This window comes from Pogoniulus pusillus, chromosome 4 (assembly GCF_015220805.1).
Source record: "Pogoniulus pusillus isolate bPogPus1 chromosome 4, bPogPus1.pri, whole genome shotgun sequence".
Taxonomy (NCBI): domain Eukaryota; kingdom Metazoa; phylum Chordata; class Aves; order Piciformes; family Lybiidae; genus Pogoniulus; species Pogoniulus pusillus.
Window position 1 is genome coordinate 22,755,350 of NC_087267.1, and position 13,457 is coordinate 22,768,806.

General features: G+C 43.1%; 1 protein-coding gene across 1 annotated transcript in view; it reads right to left on the reverse strand.

Annotated features, from left to right (window-relative positions):
* LOC135174811 (liprin-alpha-2-like) overlaps positions 1 to 13,457 on the reverse strand; it is a 485,381-nt gene that overhangs the window by 68,053 nt on the left and 403,871 nt on the right. Inside the window, 3 exon segments of the mRNA XM_064142364.1 lie at positions 7,943 to 8,036; positions 11,353 to 11,507; positions 12,626 to 12,756. Coding sequence (XP_063998434.1) covers positions 7,943 to 8,036; positions 11,353 to 11,507; positions 12,626 to 12,756 — 380 coding nt within the window.

Here is a 13,457-nt window from a genome sequence, read left to right on the forward strand (position 1 = left end):
AGGAAAGGGACCTGTGGGTACTGATAAATAGTAAGCTGAAGATGAGCCAGCAGTGTGCCCAGGTGGCCAAGAGAGCCAATGGCATCCTGGCCTGCATCAGAAACAGTGTGGCCAGTAGGACAAGGGAGGTTATTCTTCCCCTGTACTCAGCACTGGTCAGGCCACACCTTGAGTACTGTGTCCAGTTCTGGGCCCCTCAATTCAAGAAATATGTTGAGGTGCTGGAACGTGTCCAGAGAAGGGTGACAAAGCTGGTGAGGAGCCTGGAACACAAATCCTATGAGCAGAGGTTGAGGGAGCTGGGCCTGTTTAGCCAGGAGAAGAGGAGGCTCAGGGGGGACCTCATTGCTATCTACAACTACCTGAAGGGACATTGTAGCCAGGTGGGGGTTGGCCTCTTCTCCCAGGTAACCAGCAACAGAACAAGGGGACACAGTCTCAAGTTGTGCCGGGGTAGGTATAGGCTGGATGTTAGGACGAAGTTCTTCCCAGAGAGAGTGATTTCCCATTGGAATGGGCTGCCCAGGGAGGTGGTGGAGGCACCGTCCCTGGGGGTCTTCAAGAAAAGCCTGAATGAGGCACTTAGTGCCATGGTCTAGTTGATTGCACAGGGCTGGGTGATAGGTTGGACTAGATGATTTTGGAGGTCTCTTCCAACCTGGTTGATTCTATGATTCTATGAATTCTAATTGCAGTTGCACCCAGGGAATCTAACTAAAGGCAATTTGTGCAGATTCAGAAACAGATAAATGACAGCTACAACGTTTCAAACTTAGTCCACAAGAAGATGGTACAATCATAGACTTGTCAGGGTTGGGAGGAACCTCAAGGATCATCTGTCTCCAACCCCTCTGCCATGGGCAGGGATACCTCACACCAGATCAGCTTGTTCAGAGCCACATCCAGCCCGGCCTTAAAAACCTCCAGGGATGAGGCTTACACCACCTCCCTGAGTAACCGGTTCCAGGGTCTCACCACCCTCATGCTGACGAACTTCTTCCTAACTTCCAATCTGAATCTACATGCTTCCAGTTTTTCTCTGTTCCCCCCTAGTCCTATCACTATCTGATGCCCTAAAAAGTCCCTCCCCGGCTCTCTTGTAGCCCCCTTCAGATACTAGGAAGGCCACAATAAGGTCTCCTCAGAGCCTTCTACTCTCCAAAAGGAACAGCCCCGACCCTCTTAGTTTGTCTCCACAGCTCCAGCCCTCTGATCATCCTAGAATCATAGAATCAACCATGTTGGAAGAGACCTCCAAGATCATCCAGTCCAAAGTAGCACCCAGCCCTGTGCAATCAACTAGACCATGGCACTAAGTGCCTTATCCAGGCTTTTCTGGAACACTTCCAGGGACGGTGACTCCACCACCTCCCTGGGCAGCCCATTCCAATTAATCCTCATGGCCCTTCTCTGAGCACACTCCAGCACATCCATATCCTTCTTGTAACAGGGGCTCAAGAACTGGATCATTCTGGAGTGCTCCAGGTGGGGTCTAATCAAAGTGGAGATCTAGTTAGACTTTTTTTTTTTTTAAGTAGCATTTTGACACAGACCGAAAAATTAGATTATTCTTTATTGATTTTATTTCTGTGTGGATTACCAACAGAAGGACTGCAGCATTGTAAGAATCTGTCAAATTTATCAAAGAAACTTACCAACATTTATGGTTTTTTTTTTCTCTAGGTAGAAAGGAAGAAGGGTCAACTAATATATCTTCTGTTCATACAGAAGTTACTGTTGTTTAATATATACATCACTGTAATTAGATAAGACTTAACAATGCTGAAATTCTCCCTGCAAGGTTATTTATAAGGCTGTGGACACATGCATCATAATTTTACATAAGAAAATTACTTAGATTGTGATTTTATAAGTGTTTATTTGTCTCTGTAAGCCTATTAAGGCATGTCAAGGCCTTTCTGTAATCTACCTGAACGCAGGAAGATACCGCTGGCAAACCTGAGCTCCCCAAAACAGATTCATAGGAAAGAATGGTTTACATGGATTTTCTTTGGGAAGTATGAACCCCAAATCTTAAGCTTATTTTGTACACATGGAATTTAATAGACTCTTGTCCAGAATCAAATCAAGCAAGACTAGGTAAAAATGAAGTGACTGACTGGAGAGCAGCCCTGAAGAGAGGGACTTGGGGGTGCTGGTGGACCAGAAGCTCAACAAGAGCCAGCAGTGTGCATTTGTAGCCCAGAGGGCAAACCAGATCCTGGGCTGCATCAGGAGAAGTGTGGCCAGCAGGTTGAGGGAGGTGATTCTCCCCCTCTACTCTGCTCTGCTGAGACCCCATCTGGAGTACTGCATCCAATTCTGGAGCCCCCATTACAAGAGTGATCTGGAGCTGCTGGAGCACGTCCAGAGAAGGGCCACTGGTAATGATCAGAGGGCTGGAGCAGCTCTGCTATGAGGACAGACTGAAATAGTTGGGGCTGTTCAGTCTGGAGAAGAGGAGGCTCCAAGGTGACTTTTTGTGGCGTTCCAGTCTCTGAGGGGGGCCTACAAAAAGCTGGGGAGGGACTTTTCAGGATATCAGGGAGTGACAGGACTAGGGGGAATGGAGCAAAGCTGGAGATGGGGAGATTCAGACTGGATGTGAGGAGGAAGTTGTTCATCATGAGAGTGGTGAGAGGCTGTAATGGCTTGCCCAGGGAGGTGGTTGAGGCCCCATTGCTGGAGGTATTTAAGGCCCGGCTGGATGAGGCTGTTACCAGCCTGATCTAGGGTAGGGTGTCCCTGCCCAGGGCAGCGGGGTTGGAACTAGATGATCTTTGTGGTCCCTTCCAACCCTGACTGATTCTGTGATTCTATGAAGTGCATTATTCTTTGTCACACCTCAACATCACCTCTTTTCACCAAGTATCACAATAGCATCCTAAACATTCTAAATACCTTCGAGATTATTTTTTGCTTTCTAGGACTGCACACTAGATATACAAAAAGTAGCACTTAAGAAGTTTTAATATTAACTGGAGCTGTCATATATTTGATGTCTGAAAGTAAACATCTACAGACCATTTACACTGATCTTTTCAGATGACTTTAGGAATGTGTTGGTTCAAATAAAAAAATCCTCTTCAGTGTTTAAGGAGAAAGACTTGTTCCTAATAAGTCTACTGTAATAACCAACTGCTGGATAAATAGAAAAGAGACTTGTTTCAGGTTTAGCAATGCCTGCCATATCTCTGAGAAAACCTGCTAACTGCATTTTAATGATGCCTAAGTAGTCAGTTGAAACTGAAACAAATTTTACAACTAAATAGCACCTTCTAAGCAAGAAGCAGGAAACTTTTGAAATTTAGGTTAATGACAGAGAGAGATAGGTCTGCATAATTATCATAGTCTCTCATGAACCTTTTCAGAATGAAATGTATTATTCAGTAATCTGTTCTATGCACGTAAGGTGCACTAAAACAGTGTAACACACAGCAGTATGTCTGAAACTGCATGAAACCAGAGCAGAGCCAACTTAAGTGCTGGCTACTCAGGCAGAAGGCATCCAGGACACCTGCTGGACCATTAGAATCTACTGGCTGCAGAAGCTGACAATGTTAAACATCGTGCTTCTTCATCTCTGGGGTAGAGGCATCCTTGCTGAATTACATTAAAAGATGTGAAATTAGAACTGCAGCGTTTTAAGGTATTTTTTCATTTGAGAGATAAGTTCAGCTGAAATAAATAAATGCAGTGGGTAACATTTTGAAAGGAAATGCTAGCTGCAATCACTTGTGAGGTTAGTGAGTACTGTAAGAAATGTTTCTTATCACAGTGATGAATCAGACCACAGGTTTCATGTCAAGGGCAGAATCACAGAATTATCCAGGTTGGAAAAGACCTCTGAAATCATCAAGTACAACCTATCACCTAACCATTCTAATTAACTAAACCGTGGCACCAACCTAGCCCTGTCCAATCAACTAGACCATGGCACTAAGTGCCTCATCCAGCCTCCTTTTAAACACCTCCAAAGATGTTGGTGACTCCACCACTTTCCCAGGCAGCCCATTCCAAAGCCATTATTCTCTGGGAAGAACTTCTTCCTAACATCCAGCCTAAACTTGCCTTGGTGAAGTTTGAGACTGTGTCCTCTTGTTCAGTCACTGGGTGCCCAGGAGAAGACACCAACCCCACCTGCCTACAATCTCCTTTCAGGTAGTTGTAGAGAGCAATAAGGTCTCCTCCTGCAGAATCCTTGCTTTCCTGCACCAGAACTACCATTGAATTGAAAGATATGTTTGATGAGCCATTAACAGGGCTGAAAATCATTTCACTTGACTGTGTGTAAGAGAGAAACACAACTTCGGTATGTGGTGTTACTCCTGCTTTATAGAAAAAGGAATTGGCTCTGGGATCACTGCTTCAAAGTTTTGGGTTTTGTTGTTTGTTTTTATTTTTTTCCCTATAGAAGTGACAAAGCCAGCACAAGGAACCTTCTCCCAGACCTGAAACATAATACAGAGTTGTTCCCATCTTCAATCTATCCCTTGATCAGTATGATCATAGAATCATAGAATTAGCAAGGTTGGAAGAGACTTCCAAGATCATCCAGTCCAACCTAGCACCCAGCCCTGTCCAATCAATTAGACCATGGCACTAAGTGTCTCATCCACTCTTTTCTTGAACACCTCCAGAGAGGGCGACTCCACCACCTCCCTGTGCAGCCCATTCCAATGCAAATCACTCTCTCTTGCAACAACTTCCTCCTAATATCCAGCCTAGACCTCCCCCAGCACAACTTGAGACTGTGTCCCCTTGTTCTATTGATGGCTGCCTGGGAGAAGAGACCAACCCCCACCTGGCTACAGCCTCCCTTCAAGTAGTTGTGGACAGCAATGAGGTCATCCCTGAGCCTCCTCTTCTCCAGGCTGCACACCTCCAGCTCCCACAGCCTCGCCTCACAGGACTTGTGATTCTCCTGAGATTTTATGTTCCAATCTAAACAATTCTTAAAAGGTAAAGTGCTCTGCTACCTCTGTTCCAGAAACTTGGGTTGCTGCCTATGCAGAGTTTGTAGGGCCTTTTTAGGACTTAAAAGGAATGAAACATTTGGACTAAAATCTTCCCTTAATAGCTCTTATATAGCTCTTCATACACATTACTATCATAGTTAATGTCACGCAGCATAACATTCTCACTTGCTCCACCTAGATTAGCAATTTTACAGCTACTGTATGTATTTGAAGGCTCTACTTCCAGAGGAAACTATGCATTATGTGTTGGCACAAAGGAATTTGATCTCCTAAGACAAACTTTTCATTAAAATGTCTTTTTTGACAATTTAAACATAATACTTTCTAAAGTAAGACATGCAAATACCTGCCTGCATTTTATACAAGGCAATGTTAATTCTGCTACATTCTACTGTCAGCTTGGCACTCTAATGACTATGATATAGAGGAGATTCTGCTGAATTCTCTCTAACACAAAATATTACATTTTCCCCATGCAGTTCCTCTACAACTAAGCAATATGAACCAGCATTGACAGTAACTTCAGAGTAACTTCTTAAAAGTAGGTGTAAGGACTCCAAAATGAGAAGCAATAAAGATAGACAGACCTAAAAAAATGGGGGAAAAAATTCAAAGTTTTCATGATAAAGGCATAAATATATATAGGATATATAATATATAATTCAGAATAGGTGAATAGTCACAGCCACAAGGGAAAGATTCCTTTCACAGAATCACAGAAACATTCTGGTTGGAAAAGACCCTCAGTATCACCAAGTCCAACTGTTATCCCTGCTGTACAAAGTCTACCTTTACACCATATCTTTGAGCACCACATCCAAACAACTTTTAAACTCATCTAGGGTTGGTGATTCAGCAACCCCCCTGGGCAGCCCATTCCAATGCCTGATCACTCTTGCTATCAAAAAATCACAGAATCACAGAATTAACCAGGTTGGAAAAGACCTCTAGGATCATCAAGCACAACCTATCACCTAGCCCTTCTATATTTACCACACCATGGCACTAAGTGCCTCAGTCTTTCCTAATGTCCTCTCCAAATCTACCCTGTCACAGCTTGAGGCCATTCCCTCTTGTTCTATCACTATTTACATGTGAGAAGAGACCAGCAGCAGCCTCTCCACAATGTCTCTTCAAGTAGCTGTAAACAGGCATGAGGTCTCCCCTTAGCCTCCTCCTCTTCAAACCATCCTCACCTCCCTCAGTCGCTCCTCAGAAGATTTATTTTCCAGACCCTTCCCAGCTTTGTTGCCCTCCTCTGCATTCGCTTCAGCACCTCCACATCCCTCTTGTAATGAGGTGCCCAAGAGAGTATTTTGATTCTATCTAATCCATAAAGAACCAAGGACAGACAGAAACAGGAGAGAAAAAAGACTCGAAAAGCAGAAAGCATGGAAAAGTCTAAATTGTGTAAGATTAGACAGAAATCTAGTAACAGACTTCCTGTAAACCTACTGTTTCCAGATCCAAAATTTGGTAGCCACTGTCATATGTGAAGTAGTTGTGTCATGTGTGCAGTGGATGTGTGAAATCTTATTTTATCCATTTGAAGGAACTAATATATGAGAAAGTGAATAAAATAAACACATTCAATCCTTCAAAGTGATTCAATATTCTGGTACCTTCAGTCCCCAACAATAGAAGAGAAATATGGACTGAATAAAATCCAGGCTGCTGAAAATTTAATTATATTCTTTATGAGTATTAGTGATAGTCTCAAAGATGCTTTCTAGATCTAGTGAAAAAGCAGAGGAATATATTCTTTACATCCTTATATTTCTAAACGACTAATGAGTGATACAAAAGTATAGATAAGAAATACAGGGACAAGAAGCATCAGCTGCAGTATCTCTGTGAAGTTTATTATGAGTTTCTTCATTGAATTTGAAACATTTCTTCTCTTTCAGCTGGCACAATAACTACTTCTCTATATTTAATTGCTAAATTGAGTCTGACCAAAGTGGAACATTTACATTTGTACATTGCAGGGATATGTACATTCGAAGTTATATTTCATCAGGATCTTGATATGGAAGTGCTTAAAATTATTCTACATATAAGCACAGAAGCAGAAACATTACCCCTAGATTCTTTGCACTAGAATTGCACATTATCTTGAAACTCTGCAAAGTAACATCAGAAGACTGAAAGATATCTGAAAACCTTACTTATTTTAAAATTGAGCTTTTTCAGAATCCAAATAGTAGCACTAAAATTAATGGTCATGGATGAAAAACAAACCTCTCTGTTTACAGAATGAGCCTGCAAAGTCATTTTTTAAAGCATCATTTTATTTCCTCTGACACCCTCTAACTACACTGGAGTTGTAATGCTGTCAAGAGCTTTTCTTTTATATTTGTAGGTTTATTTTAATAGTTCTCCTTAGCTGCTGGCAGTTGTACCAATTTTACAAGGAGGTGCACCGAAGACAGCAATAAATCATGATATAATTCATGTGAACAAAAAGCTAGATTGCCATTTGCTGGCAGGAACAAAAATGAAGTGAAGCTTCTAGGCTTTATGGGGAGCCTTTGACTTCTTTAGACAGAAATAATCATGTGCTCAGTAGATAATGTAAAGAAATCTTTTTTTTTTTCATGTTTCCCTCTGAAAAATCTATGTAGTGAGTCACTAAATACCCACCTGTTTTAAAAGTATCACAGAGAAGGCAAATGTCATGGAATTAATGGCAACGTGAAATAGAAAACCTCTCTTGCTGATAAACCTAAGTTCTCCCACAATTGAAACAGCAGTGTACAACTGACAGACTAAATATTTTCCCCCATAGTTTATATGCAGCTTTATGCAGCTTTTTTTTTTCCACTGGAGAAAACCATGCTAAGTGGTCAACTGCCAGAAGTAGCTTGGTCCTCGTTCCCTATAACGTGTGCGTAAAACCAATACAAACCCCAACATGTGAATCAAGCTTGAGCTAATGAAAGGCACCTGGAAAAAGTACTCACTTTTTCTTTAATCTTCGGTCCTTTTCTGCTTGGGTTCCAAGTTTCCCTAATCCCAGAGATTCCTGAGCTGCTGCCTCCGTTTCCATGTAACCTCCTGAAAAAAACAAGCAAAACCCCACTGTATTTTCACAGAATCACACGGAATTTCTTTGATTGGAAAAGACCTTCAAGATCATCTAGTCCAATCATTGGACTGACAAGTCCTTGACTAAACCAAATCCCTCAGCACAACATGTAATCACTAGGAACTGCTATGGAAAGAACCACCAGGATCATCCAGTCCAACCCTCATCCCAGCATCCTTCATCACTAGACCACAGCCTCAAGCACCACATTCACTCTCCTTTTAAACACATCTAGGGATGGTGACTCCAACATCTCCCTGGGCAGCCTGTTCCAGTGCCTGACCACCGCTTAGGAAAGAACTTCCTCCCAACATCCAACCTAAACCTCCCCTCACGCAACCTGAGGCCATTTCCTCTTGTCCTATCATTAGTAATTTGGGAGAATTCTCATCACTTTTTCCCAGTTGTCCCACTTCCACTAGCCACAGCCACCTATGTTTGTTTTCTTAAGGCATGATATCTGGTGTTTGCGCAGAGCATCTATCAACTACAGAACTAAGTGCTGAAATTTACTACATGAATCAAAGAATCATAAAATGTCAGGGGCTGGAAGGTGGAAAGGGCCAGGAAAAAAACAGACGAAAAAATTGAGACCTGAGTGCCACCTGCTCTAAAGAGAAGAACTCCACTGGGGACAACACACATCGGGAACATCACTGGACAACACAACCGGAAAAGGACTTGGACTTTGGAGACTCTCTCTCTCCCTCCCCTCCTCTGGCCGAACATGGTAATATTTGTGGATGCTCCCTTCCTGGAGGTATTCAAGGTAAGGTTGGATGAGGCTTTGAGCAACCTGTTCTAGTGGGAGGTGTCCCTGCCTGTGGCAAGGGGCTGGAACATGATGATCCTTGAGGTCCCTTCCAACCTAAACCTTCCTATGATTCTATGATTCTATTTCCTTTCCCACTCTCCTCCTTTCTGTCTCCACTTATTTCTTTCTCTCTCTCTCTTCCTCTGTTTTTTTCACTTTTATCCTTTAACAAATAGTCTTAATTTTGATATTTGGCCTTGTTTGTGCCTTAATTTCACTATGCAGAAATCACAGAATCATAGAAACAACCAGATTGGAAGAGACCTCCAAGATCATACAGTCCAACCTAGCACTCAGCCCTGTCCAATCAACTAGACCATGGCACTAAGTGTCGCATCCAGTCTCTTCTTGAACACCTCCAAGGATGGTGACTCCACCATTCCAATGCCAATCACTCTCTCTGCCAAGAACTTCCTCCTAACATCCAGCCTAGACCTCCCCCACCACAACTTGAGACTGTGTGCCCTCATTTTGTTGCTGGTTGCCTGCCAGAAGAGACCAACCCCATCTGGCTACAATGTCCCTTCATGTAGATCTAGACAGCAAAGAGGTCTCTCCTGAGCTTCTGCTTTTCCAGGTTAAACACCCTCAGCCTCTTCTCACAGGGTTGTGCTCCAGGCCCCTCACCAGCTTTCTCACCTTTCTCCGGACATGTTCCACTATCTCAACATCTCTCTTGAATTGAAGAGCCCAGAAATGGACAAAGGACTCAAGGTGTGGAGTGACCAGTGCTGAGTACAGGGGAAGAATAACCTCCCTTGCCCTACTGGCCACACTGCTCCTGATGCAGGCCAGGATGCCATTTGCTCTCTTGGCCACCTGGGCACACTGCTGCCTCCTGTTCAGCTACTATCTACCAGTACTCCCAGGTCCCTTTTTTCCTGCCACTCTATCCCCAGCCTGTAGCACTGCTTGTGGTTGTTGTGGCCAAAGTGTAGAACTCTGCACTTGGCCTTGTTAAATCTCATCCCACTGGCCTCTGCGCACCCATCCAACCTGTCAGTTTCTCTGCTGGGCTCTCCTACCCCCCAACAGATTGACATCTGCTCCTGACTTGTTGTCATCTGCAAAATTAATGATGCTGGACTCAATCCCCTCATCCAGATCATCAATAAAAACATTGAACATGATTGGGCCCAGCACCGATCCCTGGGGACACCACTAGTGACTGGCTGCAAACTGGATGTGGCACCATTCACCACCAGCTCTCTCTGGGTCTGCCCCCCAGTCAGTTCATAACTCATTTCAGAGTGAATCTGTCCAAGCCATGAGCTGCCAGTTTTGCCAGCAGCTTGTTGTGGCAGATGGTGTCAAAGGCTTTTCCGAAGTCTAGGTAGACTACATCCACAGCCTTCCTTGCATTTCCCAGGTGGGTAAGCTGATCATAAAAGGAGATCAGGTTGATCAGGCAGGACCTGCCCCTCCTAAATCCATGCTGGATGAGCTAAACCCTTAGCCATCCTGTAGGTGCTGTGTGATTGCTCTCAAGATGACCTGTTCCATAACCTTGCCTTGCACTGAGGTCAGGCTGACAGGTCTGCTATTTCCCAGTTCCTCCTTCCAGCCCTTCTTGTGGATGAGCATCACATTGGCAGCTTCCAGTCACTAGTGACGTCTCCAGTGAGCCAGGACTGTTGGTAAATGATGGAGAGTGAGTAAGGATGTATCTGCCTGTTTTGACATGCAGACTATGAATGTACACTGAAGACTTTCAGTTGCATTGCTGATGCTATGTGAGGTAGTTAAGTGAAGCTATGCAATGACTGATTTCACTTTATTCTTTGCATGTAGTATAGACATAATCTATGAAACATCACAGAGGACACGTTTTACCAGGAATTAAGTACACTAAGGTCTTGGCAAGGGAAGAGCAAAAGCAGAAATTAAAATAATTGCTGTGAGCAGCATAATTAATCAAAAGACTACAGTGAGGACAATCAGCAACAGGCACTAGCAGACATCTATTGACTCATTGAAACCTGCAAGGCAACTACACTAAACTCACAAGGACCTTCCACGTGACATGTGACCATGGTCTAGTTGACTGAATAGGGCTGGGTGATAGATTGGACTGGTCTCTTCCAGCTTGGAGGTCTCTTCCAGCTTGGAGGTCTCTTCCAATCTGGTCAATTCAATGATTCTATGACATAGTTACACTCCTTACAGTGGTTTATTAGTTGCTACTTTCCCACCTCCTCTTTATTTTGGTTAATTCAAGAGACTACTTGAAGCGATAGGTTCAGTGAAGATGACGACTATAATAATTTGTTCCAGAAGTCTCCTTACATTTGTATTAAACTCATAGCAAACTCCTGAGAAAATGTAATTGTTGATAGCAATGAAGTTGAATGACAAAGTTCTGTCAGACAAAAGAGAAAATTAAGCAAATTGGAAACTGAAAAGCAACAAAATTAAAAATGGAAAAATGACTGTGAAATGATGCCATTGGTTTGTTACCACTAATTCCTTACTGAGCTGTCCAAGTCGAGCCTTCTCCTTTTTACCAAATAAACGTCCTATCGAAGACTTGATTCCTTTCTTTTTGGGAGCTTTGTGCAGGGAGTCCTGGCTGCTGCTCACACTGCCAAGACCAATACTTTCTGGCTCCAATGAAGCAGGCAAACTACTACAAAATCATGATAAAGAAATGGAATAGATTAGATGTTAACGCATGCAGGTAATTTTTTTTTTTTTTCTTTCTTTTGAGCATTCTGCAGATCAGTTAATAGGTTATGCTTTAATAATGAGCTTCCAGCAAGTGAAACAACCTCATAATCTTCTTTACAGGATCACAGGATGTCAGAGGTTGGAAGGGACCCAAGGAGATCATTTAGTCCAAGCCCCCTGCTAGACCAGCACCACACAATCACAGAGAAACACATTCAGAGAGGCCTTGAAAGTCTTCAGAGAAGAAGACTCCACAACTTCTCTGGGCAGCCTGTTTCAGTGTATTCTTTAAATATTGTATGAACAAGTAAGGCAGTAGAAGAGAAATTTTTCTTCAATGGGCTGACTGAATGCTATTTTTCAAAAAGGGCCGGAAATATATATTTTAAACATATTTTAATATATATACGATTTTATATATTTTTATTATTATTATTTAATATTTTAAAATATATTTTATTTAATGGATGAGGCACTTAGTGCCATGGTCTAGTTGACTGCACAGGGCTGGGTGCTAGCTTGGACCAGATGATCTTGGAGGTCTCTTCCAACATGGTTGATTCTATGATTCTAGGATGATCAGAGGGCTGGAGCTGTGGAGACAAACTGAGAGGGTTGGGGCTGTTCATTTTGGAGAGCAGAAGGCTCTGAGGAGACCTTATTGTGACTTTCCAGTATCTGAAGAGGGCTACAAGAGAGTTGGGGAGGCACTTTTTAGGATTTCAGGTAGTGATAGGACTGGTTGATTCTATGATTCTAAATTTGCTAAGAACAATTGATGAAAAGTACAGGGATCAGCTTGCTGTTTGATCTCCTAGCATTTGCAGTATCACTGCTTTTTCTAGTAGTGATGAAAACTCTACCTCAAACCAGGAACATTCAGCATGCATTTTAACATGGACAAATGTTCTTGTTTCGTGCAAGAGACAAAAGTTAAAGCTTTCTCTCTCATGGCTGGGGAGGCAAGTGGCACGACAGAATGTGAGGAAAATGAGTCATTTTTGAATAAACAACATGGTTTCAAAAGAATAATCTGTAGCAAAACTGTGAAGTGCCAATTTGCATGACAAATCTTACCTTCTGGCATCGTTGTGGTATGAAGAAGGAAGGGTATGAGTCATTCTGATAGCTCTGGGTGTTGGAGGAGGAGAAGTTTCACATTTAATTGTGGCTTTATCTTCATGGCCATCTTCTTCAACTACTGCAATCTGGGGGAGAATAGAATCATAGAATCAACCAGGTTGGAAGAGACCTCCAAGATCATCCAGTCCAACCTATCACCCAGCCCTAACCAATCAATTAGACTACGGCACTAAGTGCCTCATCCACTCTTTTCTTCAACACCTCCAGGGATGGTGACTCCACCACCTCCCTGGGTGGCCCATTCCAATGGCAATCACTCTCGCTGGCAAGAACTTCCTCCTAACATCCAGCCTAGACCTCCCCCAACACAACTTGAGACAGTGCCCCCTTGTTCTATTGCTGGTTGCCTGGCAGAAGAGACCAACTCCCACCTGGCTACAGCCTCCCTTCAGGTAGTTGTAGACAGCAATGAGGTCACCCCTGAACCTCCTTTTCTCCAGGCTAAACACCCTCAGCTCCCTCAGCCTCTCCTCATAGGGTTTGTGTTCCAGGCCTCTCACTAGCTTTGTTGACCTTCTCTGGACACGTTCCAGTATCTCAACTAAGAGAGACTCCTTTGTGAGCAAAATAGCTCTTCAAGAAATTTTCAACATACACTGTGCTAATTTTTTAAGTGAAATGAAGCACATGTGGCTTTAGAAGAGCAATGAAGCTGATGAAGGACCTCAAGATCACCTGCCCTTGTTCTGGTGGGTGACTTTAACCTACCAGACATCTGCTGGGACTTAAACACTGAAGAGAAGAAGCAGTCTAGAAGGTTTCTAGA